Source organism: Lynx canadensis, chromosome B1 (assembly GCF_007474595.2).
Source record: "Lynx canadensis isolate LIC74 chromosome B1, mLynCan4.pri.v2, whole genome shotgun sequence".
Classification (NCBI taxonomy): Eukaryota; Metazoa; Chordata; class Mammalia; order Carnivora; family Felidae; genus Lynx; species Lynx canadensis.
In genome coordinates, this window is record NC_044306.2 from 87,160,118 (window position 1) to 87,174,740 (window position 14,623).

Genomic DNA, 14,623 nt, shown 5'->3' on the forward strand with positions numbered 1-14,623 from the left:
CCACCCAGGCGCCCCTGCACACCCTTCTTAAGGGCCATTGTTCTTGATGGGGAGGTATGTGTAACAGCACTCATCCTCACACAGAGCCACTCAGAATTGAAAGAGTTTATAATGAAGACTTATTTCGGATACATCATTTTTAACTGATAGAGGTAATGCAAGAATTCCCAAGGCAAACTGGATTTAATTTCCTACTCAACCAATGTCAGTCCTGTCAGGAGTCAGAACAAAAACTTACCATATTTTTGCTTTAGAGTTGGCATATTTTCGTTAAAAACAAACTTTAACAAGACTTCTACATTCTGTTGTCTTAATATGTTAAGTAAGTTGATTTCAGGTAATTTTAATCATGGTTTTAGGTGTGTTCTGATTATCTGATAACCAAAATTTCTCACTTTCACGAATGTTTTCAGATCTATATTTAATAGCTGGATATATTTTGGTTTAATACATTCAAGTTTATTCCATCTTCAACAGGTGGTTTTACATCTAATTTTAAATAATTAAAGCAAAAATTAAGTCTCTAGTAAAAAAAAAATGTTCTCTAATAAGTTTGCCATGAAATAAAGGCAAAAAAAAAATCCGTTACAAATCAAGTTACATTGAAATGTTATTTATTCAGGAACCAATAATAATTCAATTTAGGACGGATTTAGGATACTTATTTCCTTGTCTGTCTTTGGTCATTTTACATTTCTAACATCTTAGGTTTTATCTTTTAATTTATGTTGTGTACAATTATTACTGTTTTTAAAATAATTCCCATCATCAGCAGTCTCCTGTACTCAAAGACCTTATGCTTAACACTGGAGAAAACCTTTGTGATGACCTGTTTTTGCCAGTCAGAATCACTTTTTGTTAAAATTCCCATATTGTATTATTAAACTTGAGGCAGCATGGTAAATGTGAAGATTAAAGATTAAAAATCAGTCGGGAACACCTGGCTGGCTCAGTCGGTAGAGCATGTGACTCTTGATCATGGGATTGTAAGTTTGAGTCCCACACTGGGTGTAGAGATTACTTAAAAATAAAATCTTGAGGGGCGCCTGGGTGGCTCAGTCAGTTAAGCGTCTGACTTCGGCTAAGGTCATGATCTCGCGGTTTGTGAGTTTGAGCCCCGCGTCGGTCTCTGTGCTGACCGCTCAGAGCCTGGAACCTGCTTCGGATTCTGTGTCTCCCTCTCTCTCCACCCACCCCTGCTTGTGCTCTGTCTCTCTCCGTCTTCCAAAAATGAATAAACATTAAAAAAATTTTTAAAAATAAAAATAAAATCTTAAGGGGTGCCTGGGTGACTTTGTTGGTTAAATGTCCAACTTCAGCTCAGGTCTTGATATCACGGTTTGTGGGTTTGAGCCCTGCATCAGGTTCTGCACTGACAGCTCAGAGCCTGGAGCCTGCTTCAGATTCTGTTCCTGTCTCTCAAAAATAAACATTAAAAAAAGATAAAAATAAAAATTTTAAGAAGTTCAGTGTTTCCTCTGTAAAATGTCATTGTAAATGCTGACAGTATGTCAGAGGCTTAATGAACTACCTTGTCTGATAAAGGCTTCCCTTTCCAAATTGTTTTCCTTAAAATGAGATGAAGACTTTTAAGTTTTAACTTGTGGTTGGGAACTGGGGTGGAGTGGTACCTAAAGGTAACCTGAGGAACGTTTATGAGTCTAGTTCAACAAACATTGATGCACTCAAATCCCTACCATATAAAAGGCATTGTCTGTTATTCAAACATTTTTTTACAGAGTAGGTTCTCTGCACTTTTACTATATCCACTTCTGGGACCTGATCACAAAGAAAATAAAAATGTCCCAAGTACTCATCTTGATGTGGTTGAAGGTTACCTATAGTTTATACATGTTGATGCTGGTGCAGTGGGGTTTCAGAGCCATAAATATAACCTTTTAAAGTTGAAGGTTAATCTTTTCAAGTCAAGAGATGCACACTGGTCTCAACTATGGCTTAGTAAATTTATTGAATTTTCAGAGAATTCCAGAATGAAAATGAAATGCCTGAGGAAGAGCATCAGCATTTAGATTGAGTAGCAGTGGCTTAATTTGGAAGCCTCCCACCCTTAAAGGTTCTTCTCATGAAGGCTGTAATTTGGATCTAGATTTGATGAGAGTAAGGGGATAGTGAGTAGGAGCCTAGAGATGACCCAGTGACTCAGTGGTGGTGTGTGTAATTTTCTTCTTCTCAGTGTTCTTTTCTGTTCTTTGATCAACTTAAGAACCTCTGGCCCTAGAGGCTTATGAGGGGAATAAAAGAAAGTCAGCAGCCTGAAAAGCCTGATCTTCTTATAAACACTGTCCATCCACTACTTGTCCGCCCTCAAGAGTTCTCCAAAGGGGAAAAAAAAATTGACTCTTCTTTGGGGGATTAAGTTCTTTACCTTACCTACCCAGTTTCTCTCCTTTTCCTCTATGCACATCTTAGTCATTTTCCAAGTCTTCATGCTTTACTGATCCACTTTATTTTCATTCCTGAAACCCCAGAAACTTTGCCAATCATTTGGAATATAATTATGCATTGCCTTGTGATAGATCTTAGGTCATTTCAAACCATTACTTCTTTTTTGTATTGTTGTTAACTTGTCATTTATTTTTTCCCCCTTCCCGACTAGATTGTAAATTCCTTGAAGGACCACGTTTTAAATGCTCTTTTGTGTCCTACTACGTAGTGTGTGATGAATAAGTATTTTACTCTGCAGAAATATCCCATTTTCAAATTTCGTTAGTATGTGATCAAATGTTGTATATAGTTAACATTTGGTGAATACTTGACAGTTAAAGGAAATGCTAGAAATACTACTTAGTATTTCTATTTAAGGAGTTCATATTTTAAGACTGAAGCACAAATGTATTTACTAACTGAATTGTTCGTGTATAATGAAATCCTGATATACTGCTTATCTTCACTGAATCTCGGGTATCATCAGTAGAAAGAGATTAGCAGTTAAGAAAAAAAAAAAAACAACAACCCTATTTTTAGAGGCAGTAGCTCTCATTCATTGATAATCAAATCCAGATTGGTAGTCCAGAGGATAGTGATAAAAGAATGTTTAAAGGGTCATGGGTAATTTATACTTTATAAGACTTGTACTTCAGAGTTCATGCATAAAGGTGAACCAAAGAAAAATACGTTTCGGGGAGCTTGGCTGGCTTAGGCAGTGGAGCATGCGACTCCTGATCTCGGGGTTGTAGGTTTGAGCCTCATGTTGGGTGTGCCATTATATAGTATATAGTATAGATCTTATAAAAGTATATATATAGATCTTATAAAAAGATCCTTGGACTAATGTCTAAAAGTTTTGCATATTTCATTGTGTACTACTTGCCTTTTCAGTAAATAAGTGCCTTTTGATGAATTTTGATCTCGGAATTTGGGCTTATATGATAAACATACTGGTGCATATTTATTCGTGGTTTAAATCTATAAATTAATAAATTAGATTAAATTAGATTATGTTTAATTCAGGTTCACTTTGTGCTATGCATTATGCATTTGCCTTTACTGAACTCAAAATTTAGGATAGGGTGATGTATAATAGTACAAAACCCAGGACCTCTATTATAGGAGTATCATAACTATAAATAGGATATTATTTTTGAAAAGCAGCAAACAAGTATACGTAGGACTTTTATAATGAAAGATAGTTTATATGTAATTGGGCGACACAATTTGACACTGTATAAGTGATTGCTCATATAGTCAAGTACTTATTGAGAGACTCTTAGTACATTTATTTTACCAGTAGTAAATGAATTTTTATTCAGCATAATTAAATATTTGCTTTTAATTATATTAAAGAATTTTTCACCAATGTCTTATCACTTTTTCAAAGGAAACACAACCTATTTGTGGGAGTTTCTCTTAGATCTACTTCAAGATAAAAATACTTGTCCTCGGTATATTAAGTGGACTCAGAGAGAAAAAGGCATATTCAAGCTTGTGGATTCCAAGGCTGTCTCTAAGCTTTGGGGGAAGCATAAGAATAAGCCAGATATGAACTATGAAACTATGGGACGAGCTCTGAGGTAAGAACACAAGAGTGAATTTTTAAACAAAACGTATTACCTCTGAACATTGTCTTAGTGGTTTAAAAAGAGCTCTAAAAGCCCCTTATTATAACAATTTGGGGGATATTCTAGAGCAGTTTCTTGGATTTGGAGGTAGATAGGGAGAAAGATTTTGGTCTAGATGTCTAAAATTTCAGCATCACTGGAAACCCATCTTTGCAGAAAAATGTGCTTAATTTTAGGACCATTCTTTAATAGAAAAGTTGAAGACCTTTAAGAAAATTAAACGCAAACAAAACGATTTCCAAATCGTTAATTTACTTTTTAGTTCCTGTGAATTTGTTACAATGGATTTATCTTAATATGAAAATTTCCCCTAAGTTTTGTCAATTTGGGAAACCCATAAAACTTTTCAGTATACATGCCTTCTTGTAATTAGGGGTGTTTGTAAATGGACATATAGTTTACGTGACAGTATTCACATACTCCACAGATTCAGCCTTTTAAAGGAGCTCCTTCTGGTCTCTAACAGGAACAAGTGAATGTTTCTGTTACTATTCATTCTACATGGTGTTTCTTGGGGGGTAAAAAAATGTAATGCACTTGATTCATGTAGTACTGTTTCCCTTACAGATATTATTACCAAAGGGGTATTCTTGCAAAGGTTGAAGGACAGAGGCTTGTATATCAGTTCAAGGATATGCCCAAAAACATAGTGGTCATAGACGACGACAAAAGTGAAACTTGTAATGAAGACTTAGCAGCAGCTACTGATGAAAAATCATTAGAACGAGTGTCACTGTCTGCAGAAAGTCTCCTAAAAGCAGCAACCTCTGTTCGTGGTGGAAAAAACTCCTCTCTAAACTGCTCCAGAGCAGAGAAGGGTGTAGCTAGAGTTGTGAATATCACTTCCCCTGGTCACGATGCTCCATCCAGGTCCCCTACTACTACCACATCTGTGTCAGCAACGGCAGCTCCAAGGTCAGTGAAGGAAACCATTACTCGTATTTATTTTAGAAAGTGCCTTAGCAAAAATATGTCCCCTTTTTAATGTTAGCAGCCTAAGAACCCACTGTCATCAAGACTTGGAAAATTGCCTGATCTTTTTTAAATGTATTTTGTTGTTGTTAAAGTAGATGTCTCAACTAACTTGACTTGGTTTTTATGGTTTTGTAGATGGAACTTAGTGTGGGCTTTTGTTTTTAAAATGTATTTATTTCATGCTATTTCATACTGTAAATTGTCAGTACACCTGTAGAGTTTGAGAGCAATAGTTTTGTACATTTTAGATTTGCATTCATCTTTTTGCTCAAGAAACCTATTGTCTAACATTAAATCAATTTTTTTAATTTACTAGGACAGTTCGTGTCGCAATGCAAGTACCTGTTGTAATGACATCGTTGGGTCAGAAAATTTCAACTGTGGCAGTTCAGTCAGTTAATGCAGGTGCACCGTTAATAACCAGCACTAGTCCAACAACAGCAACCTCTCCAAAGGTAGTTATTCAGACAATCCCTACTGTGATGCCAGCCTCTTCTGAAAATGGAGACAAAATCACCATGCAGCCTGCCAAAATTATTACCATCCCAGCTACACAACTTGCACAGTGTCAACTTCAGACAAAGTCAAATCTGACTGGATCGGGAAGCATTAACATTGTTGGAACCCCGCTGGCTGTGAGAGCACTTACTCCTGTTTCCATAGCCCATGGTACACCTGTAATGAGACTATCGGTGCCTACTCAGCAGGCATCTGGCCAGACTCCTCCCCGAGTTATCAGTGCGGTCATAAAAGGGCCAGAGGTAAAATCAGAAGCAGTGGCAAAAAAGCAGGAACATGACGTGAAAACTTTGCAGCTGGTACAAGAAGAAAAACCAGCAGATGGAAATAAGACAGTGACCCACGTAGTGGTTGTCAGTGCACCTTCAGCTATTGCCCTTCCCGTAACTATGAAAACGGAAGGACTAGTGACGTGTGAGAAATAAAATAGCAGCCCTACCACGGACTTAAGACTGTTAGTGATAGTACTAACATAAATACTTGCAAGGGAGGTCATCAAGAAGAGTCAAAAGAAGACTTTAAAACATTTTTAATGCATATAAGAAAACAATCAAACTTACTGGAAGTAAATTACCTATCCCATGTTTCAGTGGGAAATGAACTACATACGGAGATGCTGACAGAAAACTGCCTCTTACAGTAGGAAACAACTGAACCCATCAATAAGGAAAAGGATTGAAAAGGGACCAAGCAACTCACTACAATATCAAGTTACACTAAGACTTGGAACACTAACATTCTGTAAGAGGTTATATAGTTTTCAGTGGGGAGGGGTTGGGATGGGTGATCTCATTGTTACATACAGCAATTTTTGATGCATTTTATATGCATACCAGCAATTATTACTGTGTTCACACAGAACTCACTTAACTGGTGCTACGTGAAGACTGCTAATATAGGTATTTTAGAATGTGAATTGAAAATGGATCCAAAAGCTTTTCAGAAAGATAGCAAAAAAGATCTAGTGCGATTTTTTTTTTTATATCATATAGCTTAAGCTGATTTAAAACAAAGGCCTTAGACTAATTTTCAGTTTTCTTTATCGAAATAAGCTAATGGCTTGTTTGTGTAAAGCTTTTTTATTAAAAGAAAAATTTTAAAAATCTTGTACCTAGCACAGTATTGTTATAGAATTTACATGTAACATTTTATATGGTAGTTTAAGTCTGTCAGTTTCCTAATTGTGGACAAATTAACAGTTGCTCTGGCCTTTTGCTGTAACCTGCCTGTGTCACTCACTTAGCCCTGGCATCTGTGCAGACATATCAGTTCCAGTTCTACTGTCACTTGGAAGTTCAGGCTCAGCATGAATTTTTGTCAGGTAGCTCTAATACCTGGTGTTTTTGTTTTTTTCCTTCCTTTCTTTTCTTTCTTTCTTTCTTTTCTTTTTTTTTAGTTGAAGTTTAAGAGGGAAAGTACCAGTGTTCAGATTTGAACTATAATAGTTTGTATATTCAACATTTGAAGTATATTCTATTTTGTTGTACTCTTGTTTCAAAGTGTATTCAAGTAGGTTTTCTGAAATATAGAAATGAAATTTATGTTGTGGTTTGGTGTCTGGTGATATTTATAATATTCAAAAGCTAGTATAGAGACACTGTTTTAGTTAAGTAGTAGAAGTCTTATTTCTCCTTCCCAACTACCGTGTGAAGAAATATTCCTTCTGTTTTGTTTCATTACATTAATATTTGCAAGTATCTGCATGTTGCCACTTAATTTCTAATTACTGTCATGAACTATAATGTTCTACTTACCGTGATGAGTTTTATTATTTTAATGTTGGCCACACGTAAAGAATTTCTATTTCAAATCAGACCAGTTATTTCTCAAACAGACCTTTTGAGGGTTAGGATGAACAAGTAATACTCTTGCCCTTTTGCAAATTAGGAAATGGAGGTAGGTACCAGAGGGATTACAGGAGTTTCCTAATTTCACACCAAACTAGGTCCTAGGACTCGACATCTTCATGTTCTTTCTACTACAAAGAAAAGTTGTCTATTTTTACATCTTTTAGAAATTTAAATAAACTGATACTTAATATTTTGTGGCCTTTAATTGTGCTTTTGATCAGATACTACTTAGGTCAACAAAGATTTTTTATAACTGAACCCTTTGTTAAGCATTGATCTTTTCCATAAATATACCTGATGGTACTTTTTTTTTTTAATTTTTTTAACGTTTATTTTTGAGACAGAGAGAGACAGAGCATGAACGGGGGAGGGTCAGAGAGAGAGAGAGAGAGAGAGAGGGAGACACAGAATCGGAAACAGGCTCCAGGCTCTGAGCTGTCAGCACAGAGCCCAATGCGGGGCTCGAACTCACGGACTGCGAGATCATGACCTGAGCCGAAGTCGGACGCTTAGCTGACTGAGCCACCCAGGCGCCCCTACCTGATGGTACTTTTTAATAAAAGCTGAAAGAAAAACTCGCTTCTTATCCCATTTGGGAGTTAAGCTCAAATTCTGCCTACTTTTAAAACATTTCCTAAGTATTTCAGTTTTCTTTGGCACTTTCTTTTTTGCACTATAGTTTCATTTGTTGAGTCCTATCTTCTGTATTTTTTGAGGGCAAAGAGTACATATATAGCTTATACCATACCTTCACCACTCCCAAAGTGCTAAGCATATTGGACACTCAGACACGTATTGGTTTTGGTAACACATTTGCTAAGAATCTAAGTCACGTACTGTGAATGACAGATAAGACTTAAATTTTCAATGAATAATATACCCCCCTCCCCGCTATATTATTAATTGGTTCTAACTGGGTCAAACCAGAACTACCTAGCTTATCTCTACCATTCTGCCTAGACATTTTTCTAGCTCTCAGAACAAGTACACCTAAGGTCTAGATCTGAAAACCTGTATGTAGACAGTATTACTGATCAGAGTGTTTCTGCTGATTAAAATCCCCAGTGGTATGGCTTTTAATCTCAACCCATCCAAACTGTAAACCACTGTAACTTACATTTGTTTTTTTGTGTCTGGTATATTGAGGAACCACATAACAATAGCTTGATGCCACTATGTTTTCCAGCCTCACTAGGGCTTTTGAACAATAATCAGCAGTCTGTCGTGAGCTGTGAACTCCCTCCATATCTGGATCCTTTGCTTTAAGAGTATCTACTTATACGGGCATCCTTCCTCACCCACCTGTTTCAAGGAGGCGGCAGGTGTGCCCTCCTCCTGGACTCTGCCTCTCCTCTCCTTTCACACCTCCTTGGTCTCCTTGTTCCAGCAGTTTAATAGCCTATCATTCTGTCTCTTTTTCTTCAGTGGCTGAATTCTGGCTTAGAAACAGTTCTCACTGAGGTCCAATAATACAGTAGTAAAATGAAACAGACACTTCATTTTTTTCATGTGACCTTGTGCCTTAGCCTGCTTCTTAAAAATTCTCTTTTGGTTTTCCATGACAACCTTCTACCTGACCAGTCAGTCTTCTTAGTCTGCTTTGCTGTCCTTCAGTTTTCCCATTTAATGTTAACACTAAGGTTCTGTCAATGGGGCTCTTTTCTTCAGAGTAGTTGTAAGAATTAAATGAATTAATTTGTTAGAGTCAGTGCCTGGCATCTAGCAAGCACTCTAGTAAGTGCTTACTATTATGATTTTACTTCAACTGAATTGTAAGATAATTTCATCCATGCCTGTTTTTACTGCCAAATGTGTTCTGGCCTAGAGTTTTCAGGCTCAGTTGGGTTTATCTAAATGCCTACGATTTTACTCCTTGAATGTCCAGCTGAGCTCTGTTCTGAAATCTGTTCTCAGCTCAGTAAATGACATAACCAGCAGCCCATTACTCAGGCCAGAAGAAACCATTCTAGACACCTTACTTCCTACCTCCAGCCGTTCACCAAATCCTCTTGACAGTACCTTGTAAGTAGCTTCCTTTCCCATCCTCCCTACCTTTACTGCTCATCTTGCCAAGCCTCTCTGTAGTCCATTTCTCTTGCTACTGCTTTAAATTCTTCAATGGCATCTCTTCCTGAAAACATAAAAGTTTAAAGCAGAACATTTAAGTCCTTTGATCTGGCCTCTGCCTGCCTCCCCAAGCCTTATTCTCTTGCTTCTCTTTTGGTCATCTCTGGACTACAAACTTTCCAGGCACCTGTACCTCACTAGGCCCTTCCACAGATGGCTGCTCTCTAGACCTCCCTCTGCATTCACCCACATAGGAGTTCACTTTATTTATGGAGTTAGAAGTGACAGATATCAAAATAAAAATCTCTGAAATAGGCTGGGAAACCACCCAGGTTGGGAAGTGGTCTACCCTGAGTGAATTCTGAGGATAAAGACGGAAATGTGTAATGTATATAAAGACCAGGATTAGGGGACAGGAAAAAGAATAAGCAGTGGGAATGAAAGATGGTTCACAGAGAATTAAAAGGATGGATGAGGAAACATTTCCAGATACGGTGGGCAACACTATCAAGTGTAGCAGAAAGGGCTAAGCATAGGTGGCCAAAGAAAAAGCCAGAGATTGTTGATACAGTAAAAATAAAAGGGCAGTTCTAGTAGGCGGTGGCCTTGAAGGCAGAAAATAAGGGATGGGGCACCTGAGACGTTACCAGTGGCCTCCCTCTGACAACCTGGCAATTACTTCACTACAGAGAAGGCATCTCTGATCACTGTATATAAATCAGTCGTGTGTAATAATTAGACTTACACAGGAAGACAATTTTACTGTCTTTGGGGTTATTTACAGAGTATCCTATGCTACTTTTACTTGAAGTCACCTGGCCTATTCCGAGGGCATGGACACAGCACATTGTTTTGGGGAGGCAAGAATAACCCTACTTTATTTTAGTTCCATAGCTGTCACTGTAACTTTTCCCTGTATTACAGCTTTTAACTATTCACAACCCAAGCCCTCTGTGGTTGTGATTTATTTGTACTTCAGCCCCTATGTTACAATCACCATACACTCTCCGTAATTAAAACTTACAATCTTCTGTAGGAAGTCGTACACAATGATACATTCCTAAAGAGAATGAGAAGATACTATGCAACCCTTTGCAAGCGCACTGGTTTGCTTCCTTTGCGCATCACGCCTCCAAAGCCTTGAAAACTCAAGTGCTGCAAGGGAGACTGATCTGATTTGATTTTTATCTACTTCTCGTTTTAAGCAACTGTAACTATCTTTTTGAACACTGCAACTCAGCGGTAACGTTGGGAGTTCAGGACTTAAACACAATATATCGCAACTTCCACAGTGAGAACTTCCAAACAACAAGACTGTTTAATACTTCTGTATCAAAAACAAAATAAAACTGAACTATAAATAGGCTGTAAAATAACAGTTGTCGTCTTCTCCCAAGATCTTTCTTCCCATCCCCTTATAGTAATATGTTTAACTTTGAGAAAGTGTTGTCTATTTCAGAAGACTTAAGTGACACCATCGCTGTCATAACAGATGAAATACTATTTACATAATCTGCAAATTATTTGAGTTACAGGATATTAATTCACTGTAACATGTACCTTTGCTGCCCATTAGAATCACTTGGGAAGACTGAACAATCCTGTTGCCCAGGTCACACTCCATACCAATTCAATTACAACGTATGGCAGTGGGAGCCAGGTATCAGTATTAACTATGTCTAGGAGACTTCATTGTTGCTGCTGGCAAGTTGTATGGATACAATCAAAGAAAGCTTTATATTCAGGGATCTGCTCTATCTGTCCCAAGCTTTTCTAAATGTTCAGTAGAAAAAGGTAGTTTGACATAGGTATATTAAGTATTACAACGGGCTTTTGAGTCACCTGGGTGGCTTAGTCGGTTGAGCGTCCAGTTTCAGCTCAGGTTATGATCTTCCAGTTCATGAGTTCAAGCCCCACATCAGGTTCACTGTTGTCAGCACAAAGCCGGCTTCAAATCCTCTGTCCCCCCTCTGTCTATCCCTCCACCATTTGCGTTCTCTCAAAAATAAATAAAACATTTTTTTTAAAGTATTAGAACAGGCTTTTGAAAAGCCTATATACTATATATTTCATCAATTCCAAAGCCTTTCTCATATTTAACAGCTCTTTAATTAAGGTGAGAAAGTCCTACAAAACAGTATATTATGTTAACATGCCTTGTCCCTTCAAAGAAATTGTTTTGGAAAGCTATATACTAATGCCAACAATGCTACCATTGTTCGAAATGGTTTTTTGTTTTGTTTTGTTTTGTTTTTTTTTCCTAATTGCTTCCTGGAGCAGGGCCTAAAATTTAAAACATAATTAATAGAGGCAAGTTTTCTGAGGAAGATTTTAGTTTTAGAAACTGCCAAGTCACTTGAGGTAAATAAATTGATGTGAATCAAGCTAGGTAATGCCATATTTGGTTCAAAACGAGATGTGGCTATAAAATTCACAGTACTTTTCTGGAGAGCACCCTAAAACTGGATATGGAAGCAGTTCCAAAAAGTTGCAAAAATATGTTTTTTTAAAGGGACTTTTTTTAAGTTTATTTAGAGAGAGGGAGAGAATCCAAGGCGGGCTCTGTGCTGTCAGTGCAGAGCCGGATGTGGGGCTCAGACTCACGAACTGTGAGATCATGACCTGAGCCAAAACCAAGAGTCAGAGGCCCCCTGCAAAAACAGTTTTGAGCAGTGTGAATAGAAATTCAAATTTTGTGGAGGTACCAGAGTTCAATGTTTTGAGAAACCTTAGAGATTTTCTGATCTATTGCCTGTGTTACAAAGAAAGACACTAAGGTTTGAAAACAATTGACTCCTCAGTCGTAGTTAGGTTAGTCAGTGGCAGACCTAAAAACAACTTCTCTGCCTCTCAATTCAGTTTTAGCCTCAATCTCCATTCCCTCCCTTCCAAAAAAAAAAAGGGTGGGGGGCGGGTAGGTCAGTTTAGGAATAAGTCTGTACTATCATCTAATGATCCTTACTTTCTCACAAACTAAATCTTAAAACGTTGCAGAATTTTGCTGTGATGCTGTTCTCTTCAGATTTACCAATCTGTGGAAACCAAAATGAGGTGTTGGACATATTCTTGGTGCCCAGTCTCCCATTATCTTTCTTTTCTTAGTTTTTTTTTTTAATCTTAGAGACGGAGGGGCAGAAAGGGAGAATCCCCAGTAGGCTCCATGCTCAGCACGTAGCCCCACGCAGGGGCTCGATCCCGTGATCCTTGGGATCATGACCTGAGCTAAAATCAAGAGTCGGACACTCAGCCAACTGAGCCACCCAGGCGCCCCATTCCATCATATTTCTTGATGTTTTTACATTATAGATAAGGATTCTATAATCCTATTTCAACATTCTTGTACACAAATTGTCCACATCTAGAAACCTGAATCTGTTTAATGTAGCAAGGTAATTTATACTCTGCTTTATTACCAAAAGGATTTCAGATAGTTTACATATTCTAAGAACAAGTGAAAGTCAAAAAATAGGTAAAAGAAAAAAGGATGGCAAAAGATGAAAGCATACAGAATACATGTTGTAAAATGTTACACAGTAATTAAAATTCAGCTATAAGGTTTGGTTTTGAATGTCTTGGAAGCCAAGGCAAAAAAGATGATCAGTAATGAGATTCAAAGAATCCAGTTTACCAGCTGCTTAGAAGCAACTAAGCTTTTCCTAGCATTTTGTCAAGAGGAATCGGGGCGCCTGGGTGGCTAAATCAGTTAAGCGTCCGACTTCGGCTCAGGTCAGGAGCTCACGGTCATGAGTTTGAGCCCCACATGGGGCTCTGTGCTGACAGCTCAGAGCCTGGAGCCTGCTTCCAATCCTGTGTCTCCCTGTCTCTCTGCCCCTTCCCCGCTTGCACCTGTCTCTCTCTTTCATTCTAAGAAATAAACAACAAACAAAAAGGAATGGCCGTGTCTGCATGTCTAATCTTGCATGAGTGTTCTTAGATGTGGGCTTTACACAGAAATCTGGGGAACAAAGGCCTGGAATTGTGAGTATTCTGTTCATCACTCAAAGGCAGATATTTTTTTACTTTACAAATCAAAGTAGGGTTGACATTCTCCCATGAAATTTTTTTTTTTTTTTATTTTTTTTTTTCTCCCATGAAATTTAAAAACCAGATCACCCACAACCTCACATATGCCTGGAAGAACAATTAGGAAAAAAAAACCCTTGCCATTCATTCTATCAACCTCTCACCTATTTGGGGCTTTATTTTCTATTACTGCTATTAGTTCTGCATTTTCAAACTGAAAGATTACTCTTCTTGGAATAGTAACAGTGGGTTGTTAACAACATCATGAATATTTTAAGACATCAAGTACAGTGCCCTTCCCTTTCTTGCTCTAAACCTTTGAAGGAAGGTTCAGTGACTTACGTGTAGAACAATTTACAGTATTGTTTTACACACACCTCCGATATCTGTGGGGTTGACAGGGCAGGTACAATGCAATACTCTGTAGATGAGAAAACGGAGGCCCTGGAGATGGAGCGGCTCGTCCAGGGCCACGCCGGTCATGTGTCTTCGCTTGGAGCCTGGCCCCTTCTACTTGATGTTTGTTTTCTCCTCCCCTTGTTTCGGGAGCCCAACTCCAGTCCTCTACCATTCTGGGATCCATCCACTCTAGATAAAAGCTGGACTGTGCCATATTTTTATACATGTCATTTAAAAAAGCTCTTTCTGCAAGTACATTCATTTTTTGGATGACTATCCTTGTCTAAAATTGAAATCAATTATGATTATGAACATGTGTTTTTATCTCTTTTTAGAATTTATATCTTGGATATAAGCTTCCTCAAGCCTAAAACACATTATCTAATTATATTCCCTTCACTATTATAAAACCTTGGATGGTTTAAAAATTCGCTCAAATAGAGAATACTTGCATCAATTTCCTCTAGTTTGAAACACTCCGAGTAGCTGTTCTCACTGCTTAAAAAAAAAAAAAAAAGCTACCATCAAAGTATGCAAATAGTATTAGATACTCTACTTTTGAACTACTTCGCTGCCATCAGAATAACTGAAATCTACTCTTTCGGCCACTATTTGGCCTCTGTATCTCGCTTCTGTTCTATACTGCGTATGTACTACAAAGTATTTGACTCAGGTGTTTGACCATTTTTCATTGAACCGATCTCTTCCTCC

At 37.8% G+C, this 14,623-nt stretch overlaps 1 protein-coding gene across 12 annotated transcripts in view; it reads left to right on the plus strand.

Moving 5' to 3' along the window:
* ELF2 (E74 like ETS transcription factor 2) overlaps positions 1–7,611 on the plus strand; it is a 94,526-nt gene extending 86,915 nt beyond the window's left edge. For all 12 annotated transcript variants that reach the window (XM_030313041.1, XM_030313042.1, XM_030313045.1 and 9 more), the window contains 3 exons: positions 3,839–4,031; positions 4,647–4,994; positions 5,371–7,611. In XM_030313041.1, the coding sequence (XP_030168901.1) occupies positions 3,839–4,031; positions 4,647–4,994; positions 5,371–5,998 (1,169 nt within the window). In that variant the 3' untranslated portion in view covers positions 5,999–7,611. The remainder of the gene's footprint in view (positions 1–3,838; positions 4,032–4,646; positions 4,995–5,370) is intronic.
* The last annotated feature ends 7,012 nt before the right edge of the window (positions 7,612–14,623 follow it).